The sequence below is a fragment of the Etheostoma spectabile genome, chromosome 15 (genome assembly GCF_008692095.1).
Source record: "Etheostoma spectabile isolate EspeVRDwgs_2016 chromosome 15, UIUC_Espe_1.0, whole genome shotgun sequence".
Taxonomy (NCBI): domain Eukaryota; kingdom Metazoa; phylum Chordata; class Actinopteri; order Perciformes; family Percidae; genus Etheostoma; species Etheostoma spectabile.
The window spans coordinates 9,824,907-9,833,649 of record NC_045747.1 but is presented as its reverse complement, the minus strand read 5'-3'; the positions used below and the strand labels follow the sequence as shown (position 1 = coordinate 9,833,649).

At 39.6% G+C, this 8,743-nt stretch overlaps 1 protein-coding gene across 4 annotated transcripts in view; it reads left to right on the top strand.

Moving 5' to 3' along the window:
- LOC116702562 (transmembrane channel-like protein 6) overlaps positions 1-7,973 on the top strand; it is a 9,820-nt gene extending 1,847 nt beyond the window's left edge. Inside the window, exons 3-19 of one of the 4 annotated variants that reach the window (XM_032536844.1) lie at positions 221-367; positions 466-574; positions 652-739; positions 839-1,102; positions 1,183-1,391; positions 1,473-1,617; positions 1,922-2,065; positions 2,661-2,827; positions 3,667-3,757; positions 3,935-4,032; positions 4,126-4,221; positions 4,300-4,375; positions 4,462-4,595; positions 5,386-5,562; positions 5,740-5,818; positions 6,881-6,956; positions 7,957-7,973. In XM_032536844.1, coding sequence (XP_032392735.1) covers positions 221-367; positions 466-574; positions 652-739; positions 839-1,102; positions 1,183-1,391; positions 1,473-1,617; positions 1,922-2,065; positions 2,661-2,827; positions 3,667-3,757; positions 3,935-4,032; positions 4,126-4,221; positions 4,300-4,375; positions 4,462-4,595; positions 5,386-5,562; positions 5,740-5,818; positions 6,881-6,955 — 2,099 coding nt within the window. In that variant the 3' untranslated portion in view covers position 6,956; positions 7,957-7,973. Of the gene's footprint in view, positions 1-220; positions 368-465; positions 575-651; positions 740-838; positions 1,103-1,182; positions 1,392-1,472; positions 1,618-1,921; positions 2,066-2,660; positions 2,828-3,666; positions 3,758-3,934; positions 4,033-4,125; positions 4,222-4,289; positions 4,376-4,461; positions 4,596-5,385; positions 5,563-5,739; positions 5,819-6,880; positions 6,957-7,956 lie in introns of those variants that run through there. The other 3 variants (XM_032536846.1, XM_032536845.1, XM_032536847.1) reach the window with 3 other exon arrangements.
- The last annotated feature ends 770 nt before the right edge of the window (positions 7,974-8,743 follow it).

Genomic DNA, 8,743 nt, shown 5'->3' with positions numbered 1-8,743 from the left:
TTGGTTTAAAGAAATGCCATTAAACCACAGCATGTTTTCCTCCCATCCCTGAATGCTACTTATTTAACTGTCTATGATGCTACTGCATGTTGAGTGGCCAGACCCTCCTTCAGCGCACATTGGAGCATGATCTGGCAAAGCGAGACTAATGTCCGGGCATCTGCTACAATCTATACACATATATATTAGCTATTAAAGTGACTGTTCCTTGTCCACACAGGGATAAATAGTGCTACAGTAATTCCCCAGCATGCCAGAAACTTGTCTCAGGAACAGCAGACTTCATCTCAAGATTCTTCTCAGCCCTCCAGACCAATGCAGGAAGACTTTGTCCAGGCCAGTATCGAGGAGGAAATCAGTTATGAGGGTATACAGAAGTTAAACTGATATTCAGTGTTGACTGCAGGTTGCAGCAACTCGTCTTTGAATGTGTAACGTGGTTGTTTCTATCGTTTTGTTTTACAGAAAACAAGAAGGAGCAGTTGGTGTCCGTCCTCCGAGGCCTCTCAGTGAGCGAGCGCATGCGAAAGCTGCGAGCCTCGCCGCTCAGCCTAGCAGATAAAATGGAAGTGAGGTAGATGTGGCAATGAACATTCAATGACTTGCAAAATAAAGCCACAAGCACTGTGGTAACTTCTTATCTTTTATCAGGAAACTTGCTTTTAGTGACGTAGCTGTGAGTTCACTCATCAACAGAAACATCCCATGCTACACTCGTCTAAGCATGTCCATTTCAAGGGTGAGTACACATAAGTGTGCTACGTAAGATATAAACCATTTTTGTTTGTGTATCAGTCCTTCACTCTTTTTTTTCTTTTTTTTCTTTTTCCCTCCCCAGACTTGGCGTCACTGTCTGTTTAGCTGCCTACCTGTCCTCACTTCCCTTCAGCTGTGGCATTCACCCATAAAGAGACTGAGCGGACGTTTCGGAACCGGGGTACTTTCCTACTTCCTGTTTCTCAGAACCCTTCTGCTCCTTAACCTCCTCCTCTTCTTCATCAACGGCCTGTTCCTGGTCTTCCCTCAAGCCGTCAACCCTCCTCTCCATCCTCATGACACGGATCTCAACACTTTCACTGGCCTTGAGCTTCTCACAGGCACTGTAAGATCCACCACAGCAGTATGAGCATGCTTATTTCTGTAGCACTGTCAGTCAAATCAAATCTCTGTTGTCTCTGGCAGGGCTACCTCTCTCAGAGTGTGATGTTTTATGGCTATTACACCAACACCGTTTTCAAGACTCGTCGAGCTAATGACTCCACTGCTGAATCCCCTCATCTGCCAGTCTCTGATTCCAACAAGCCCCAGATAGTGCCGTACTGTATACCTGCAGCCTATTTCTTTACCATCCCCATCGCCTTCTTCACAATCTGCATTATCCTTGTGTACAGGTTGGAAAATAGATTACTTACAAAATGACTTATCAATGTAACTTATAGAACTTATTTTACTTCATCTGCGTTCTCATACAGCATGTCCAAGGCCTTTGGGAGAGGCTTTCATGTCCTCAAGTCTAATGGGAATCTGGCGGTAAAGGTTTTCTGCTCCTGGGACTTTAAAGTCAGCAAGAAGACGTCTGTCAGACTGCAGTTTGAGAAAATCAGTACTCAGCTCAAAGTAAGCAATAATTTGAATATTCAATTAGACTCACTTAAGAGAGAAACTCATTTTTGATATAAATACAAACTGATTTTAGAAGCCAAGAATGATTCTACAGTTCCTGATATAGAAGCTTCATCATTTAAAACATCAACAAACTGGCTACACTTTTTTTTTTTTTTTTTTGAAGTTTGAGTTTCTAAAGCAGATCATCTTTGATGATCCTCAGTGATCAATATCTGACACGCAGCAAGCTTTTAATTATGCATTTCCACACCCCAATGTGACTGTTTAGCTGTACAAACTGCTGCTCTTCCAACAGGAACTGCTGTCTGAGATGTTCCATAGAGAAAATAAAAAAAGCTGCATGCAGCGACTCTGCCGTCTCATGGTGCACCTGGCTGCGTGGGCTGTATGTCTGGCAACCATCTTCCTGGGCGCCATGGCAGTCCACTACCTATCAGAGGTTAGAAGTGCTGTGCCGCCAGTTATATTTCATGCACATTACTCAAGACAACTCTGATAAAGAAGTACATTCCAACCGCAGTTTATCTACTTCTTTTTTTTTGCTGGTAGATGTTTAACACATCTTATTTTGTCTGCTGGGTTGTTACAAAACTGCTAAGCGTGACCATCAGCAGAAACAATCTTTCTTTTGACATAGGAAGAGTTTAAATTCAACATAGTGGTTCCTAAACTATTTCTTCCTCTGGAGAAATTCCTGCATCCTCATCTGACATGCCAAGTTTAATCCACTGGTAAAATATTGAGGGAACTAGTAACAGTTCAGCGTTGCACACACACTGCCAGAGACCCAAAACACAAGAGTGTGCTGCTGAGAGCAAGATATGCTACTTTCTATTTTAGAACAGACCAGTTAGCCAGTGATTGTTTCCACACTTACTGAAATCTGGGATTTTGCTTTCTGAATATACCCGAATTGAAGCTAACTTGTTACTTTGTTGTTCCCAAAAGAATCGGATTCAAAGGTCTTTTCAACTTTAGTTTCTCTCGTGAGGTGTCAGCAGTTATTGCAGTCATTTGTCCATTTTCTTCCACAGGATGCTCTTAAACGGAGTCCTTTGAGAGAAACCGAGCTGCTGCTGCTGCTGCTCTTGCCTGCAGTGGTGTCAGGCATTAACCTGTCATTCCCGGGCCTCTTCAACCTGTGTGCTTGGGTCGAGAATCATGACTCACCCAGTGTCCTCGTCTATGTCTCCATCTTCAGGTGAGAAAAAGACCTGCATGAAACACAGCAACTGTTTTAGTTTAAATGTTCTTTTAATTATTGCTTTATTTGCATAGAAGTTTTTGTGGCGTTTGGCATTTTTTGGCAGGTTTAAAAAAAAAAAAAAATAACGAGCACATACAAATATGTGTGAGAGACCAAAACATGTTCCCTCCACTTGTTTCAATTTTTTGTACATAGACTCAAAAAATGTTATCTTTATCATCATTTTACTCAGTTGTTTGAATCAAGAGCTTTCATTGTCTTATTATAAACTTTAGCTTAAATTATCCCTCTTCAATTTCCTTTCATGAAGTATTATTTTAGTGTAGAGAATATTTATGTGATATTGTTTTGTATTTCCCTTATGTTTCACCTGAATTCATCATTACATGTCCCAGATTATGAGAAAGAACTCTTTGGAAAAAAAACAGCCTTTAAAGACGTAATGTAAAATCAGAGTTTAATTTGAACCGGCATCCTAGAGCTCTATATGCATGGCTTATATCCTATACCCTCAATGAAGACGGTAATAATAATGAATACATTTTATTTGTAGAGCACTTTTCAATGACAAAGCGCTACGGATTAAAAACAGGGTAAAAACGGAAGCAAAATGAACATAGAATGAACTACTAATTCTAACAGTAAATGCCTAAATGTGGTGTTCTTTTCATTGGTCTGAAAAAATAAATGTTATGAAAGCAAAATGGCCCATATCCAGTGCCAACCTGGAATGCCAGCCCACAATCCAATTGTCCACTTTTTGCCGGCCGTTCCTTAAAATATAACTTCTAGCAATAATCAAGGCTGCTGTCTAATCATTTTTTTTCCCTCAGGAACCTGTTGTTGAAGGTCAGCATCGTTGGAGTACTGTGTTTCCGCTGGCTGGGGAGAATTGCTGTGGAAGCAGAAAGTCGTGGTTTACAGGTTAAAAACAATCTCATACATTTAAACTTCTCGTAATTGTTGTTGTGGAGCGACACTGAATTGTGCAATGTTCTTCATCCTAAAAGATTTGGACACATTAAGTGATTACAGGTTTGGCTTTGTCCCAATTCTCCCTTATGATGTGATCTTTAAAATAATGTTTCTGTTGTCCTTTAGTGTTGGGAGAGCTTTGTGGGGCAAGAACTGTATCGCTTGCTCCTGATGGACTTTCTCTTCACAGTGATTTACACTTTTTTCGGAGAGTTCCTGTGGAGGCAAGTTAGCGCTTTAACCACGAATCACGTTAATTCTGTTGTTTGCCGTTTATAAAACTGTTCACTGAACGTTTTCTTGCATCTTCCCTGTAGGCTATTTACCAAGCAAGTGCTGAAAAGGAACAGGAAGCCAGTGTTTGACATTGCTCGTAATGTACTGGAACTCATATATGGACAAACCCTTACTTGGTAATGATGCAACATTACACCCGGCTCATATTTAACAAATAAAAGTTTAAATAAACATTAATCTTCAGTTCTTCCCAGGCTCGGGGTGTTGTTTGCTCCACTGCTTCCCGCAGTCCAGATCATAAAACTGTTTGTGCTGTTCTACATGAAGGAGGTAACTACAGCAGGTGTTGTGTCAACGTTGTGCAGACACGGATTTGCTTGACAAACTTCACATTCTTCCTCTGGTTCCTTCCAAAGAGAAGTCTGGTGCTGAACTGTCAGGCATCGAGGAAGCCCTGGAGGGCCAGTCAGATGACAACATTTTTCATCTCACTTTTGTGCTTCCCCTCATTTTTTGGCGTTGTCGTGTCTGTCACTTACACAATTTGGACGTGAGTACAACAAACACTGTCCCCTCTCATAATGACGAAATAAGCATGAAGTCCATCTCAGACACACAGCTTTCTGAAAACAGGCTTTCAACATAATGACTGTCTATCTCTATATACTCCAGGCATTTACTGTACTCAAAGTGTATGTTAAATTGAAAATGTAACCGTGACTAAAAGGAAAATCCCATTTCACTTTCACCATGTTTAGATCAGCTGATGTTCCTAATAAATACAAACACTAGATATTACCCTATCCTTGTTGGCGGGGCTATATATGGGGCTATGTGTTTTTGTCACATATCCCATGGAGAAAAAAAACAAAACCAACAATCATTTACACCACTAACAAGTAAGTTTGTGTGCCTAAATTGCTATAAATTTGTGCCATAGACATCCACTGTTGTAATAAACACATCAATTGGCGTCAGAGTTACACTCTGTGATTTATATTCCTTGATTAATCATGTGTATTAATCCACAGCTCAAAGTAGTCAGCACATTTTGGGCTCTCATCATTTAGATGAGAACATTGATACCACTCTCATGTCGCACACTATTCCTTTTAGTGATTTTTGTCTTGACTTGAATGTGCTAGGGAAAGTATTGCGTGATGGACGCACACATTGTTCTTTCTGCTCTCTTTATGTGATCTGTTAACACAGATATAGAATAGCCCAAGCTAACCTCATCTTTAAATTCAATGTGCTTGACTTTGGAGTAATTGAAAAGTTGTTATTGTCCAAATACTTACAAACTCCACCAAATTTTCAAATCAATCTGATTTCCACAGGATTAAACCCTCGACAAGGTGCGGCCCGTTTAGGAATTTCACTACAATGTTTCAGTCCAGGCAGCTGTGGGCCCACGAGCTGGAGAGCGCCCACTCGATTCTGTCTTGGCTCAGTCGGGCCTACAATGCTCTGGTGGAGAAACCACTGTTCTTATTCCTCGCCACTGGAGTCTTTCTGTAAGTGGTGGGGATGTAATCCTTTTATGATTATTTTTCTTTGTAGTATTGTTATTTGGTGTATCGTGGTGGTAATGCTATTAACCAAGTATCTGCCTTCTAGAAACATTGACTGTGTCTGAATAATGTTTGCTATTTCAATTTGAACTAATCTCTTATGTTTTTTTGTATTTTCAGAATGGTGATTTATTTTCACTCTCAGGTTATTGATGGCCAAAGGAGAATCATCAGTCGGTTAGAAAAGCAAATTGAAAATGTATGCCTAATCAAACAAGTGTATAGAGCTATATATGCTGGTCTATGCTTCTTTTTTTTCTAGCAGGGATGCTAACGAGCATGTTTCTGTAATTGAGGAAACTCCAGTTTCAGGACCACATTCCCAGGACCCTAGTGTTTTCTTTTTTTTTTTTTTGTGTAAATGCTATAATGTAGTTACCCTAACTGTTTTGTCCTGTAAATATTGTTGCCGTTTACTGTCTTAGTGTTGAAATGCTGTTTCAGCATTTTGGTTTTTCCTCTGTGGTAGGAATGTCTCTTATCTGCAATGTGTCTTCTTCACCGTGGGGATGGGGAGAAACAAACTTTCGATTCCTCTGTGTGTCTAGTATATGTGAAGAAATTGACAATAAGGCTGACTTGCATATAGGGTCGTAGAAATGCGGTCCTACCACTGTGGTCCTGAAACTGCAGCTTTCTCTATTGCAGGACTGTAGAAGGCTAGTGGCTCTGTAGGCTGTACTTAGGCTTTGAGCCAAATGCTAACCCTATGTCAGCATGCTAACAATGCTACCATGCTGAGGTTTAGCAGTTTAATGTTTAAAATGCTCACCATCGTAATTTAGTATAAATTGTCTTAAAGTGCAACTGTTTGCATTCAGAATGCAAACAACTGCTCATTAAGACAATTTACAACTGAGGCAGATGGAAATGCCATTAGTAGTCGCTAATACACCATATTGGACAAGTTAAAATGTTGATTTGATGATGGCACTAGAGGAAAGATTAAAGGATACCAAAACAATTAGTTTATCCTGAGCGAGACACCAGTGGTAACCAGTCCATAATACCAAACAATTTGACCTTCTGGTGACACTAGAGGATAAATTGGGGGATCACCAAAGTCGGTAGGAATCATTCTTGGGGCACCATGGGTATCTCTGCCAAATTACATAACAATCCTTCCAAAAGTTGCCATGAAAAAACAAAAATGTCAACAGCATGGTGGCACTAGAGGTATAGTAAGGTAATTACCAAAGTCCAAAGGATCAATTAAAAACCAATAACTGTGCAATATGTTATTAATATTTTTTGTGTACAGGAGGGTAAAGACAAAAAGTTTCTCATCACCAATTTGCAAGCCATTTATGAACGGAGCGGTCTGGTTAGCCCTTAAGGTAGGTAGTCTCAAAGCTGTACAGTATATTCTTTGTGGTTGTAACAGTCTTTGTTTGCTTGCTTTTTTTTTTTTTAAATGACCTCACTTACAATCTTATATTAACACAACAGTTTTCTTCTTCCCCCGCGGTCTGTAGCTGTAAAAATGTACACACTGAAGCAATGCAAACTTCAAGATATTAAATTAGCAGTGACAAGCGTCTCGGCATTGACAGGTGGTTAGCAACGTCATATGGAATGTCCGCTACAATGAGAACACAAGTCAAAGCAAAACCAGTCACAGTAAAGTGTATTAATGTCAAATATATTACATAATGTTTAGGTTCTTAATGTACTGGAGAAACTAATCTCGGTTGTTAGCACTAATATTTTTTATACCTCCTAGGATTATTTTTTTTTTTTGTGTAGTTATTTTCACAATTCTGTTAATGCTTTTTGAGTAATGATCTTGAACATGTATGAAAATAAATTAGTTTGAACACATCTAATGGGTTATTGGAATGAGGAACTCTTGATGCATTTTGGAAAATTCAACACATGCAACTGTCCCATTATTTGAAAAGGTATCTGATTGGCCTAAACATGTCATTCTCCACAACATAAGCAAATTTCATATTTTTGTGATCTGTCCCTGTCAAACAATTGCTTCCACAGCCAGACGATTGGGAAATAACACCCATTGCTTATGATATATAGGCTACACACTGCTATCAACATGAACTACTAAATGCAACAACCTTATTGCAGCTGTGCCCTGAGTTTCCTCCAAGCACGTGCTCCACATGAAAATAATTAACAGTTGTTTATGCACTCTCTGCCCAATAAAAGCACAGGGTATCTTCACATGATCTAGGCATACTCTCCTGGTTGGTTCTGGAACAATACTGCATCCAAAATGTCTGCCTTGATTAATGTTACTGTCAATGTTTTGATTCTGAATGATCGGTCAGCCTTTCAGCTCTCTAGAACTCAAACATGCTGTATTTACTGGTCTTACAGCTGCGGAGAAAATCATTGCACTCTTTTGGAAACCATCTCATGACCTGTCTGTACATGGACCCTTTCCTTCTTGGATGTAGTGTATATGGAGCTCTACAGCGTGCATTCATGGAGCAACTTGGAAAGACTCTGGACACTTGGCTCAACATCATTGAATCCTTGAGATGTGGCCTGCAGACTTGTGCTACAGCCTTTCCTTCAACGTTCGCATGTGCTTGTCCCTTGTCTTGTGTCTGCTTATGTGATTGATTCTGCATTTGTTTTGTCTCCCTCCTCCCCATCTTTTGGTTCTTGGATGTGTTCCTCTGTCTCAGTGTAGTTTGTAATTTCTAAATATAAAATTTCTAAAGTTTCCTACAAGCACCCAACACAGAAAAATGCTTGTAAAATGTTTTCTTGAAGCGTCACGATAAGATTTTAACAGTCACTGTTATTTAAAATGTTAATGTATGCTAATAAAAAAATAAATCATGCAACAAATACCTCAATGATAAATGATTACGAAGCTGGTGTTTTTTTAAAAGAGCAAAAAAGGAAAGGGTAAGCAATAGATTCCATTTTATCCATTTGACCACAGCTAAAAATCTGTGACGTGTAGGGAATAGAGGACCAAAACTCAGACAGGCAGGCAGGAGAGTTCTTAGTGAGCATTTATTCAACAAGGAATACAATAAGGAATCCATAGATGTAAAACTAAAGACAAGACAGCACAGAAAACAGACTGTCAAAATAAAACAGGAAACAGAAAGTACAGACACTCACAAGAGACCACACAAGACCATGGAGA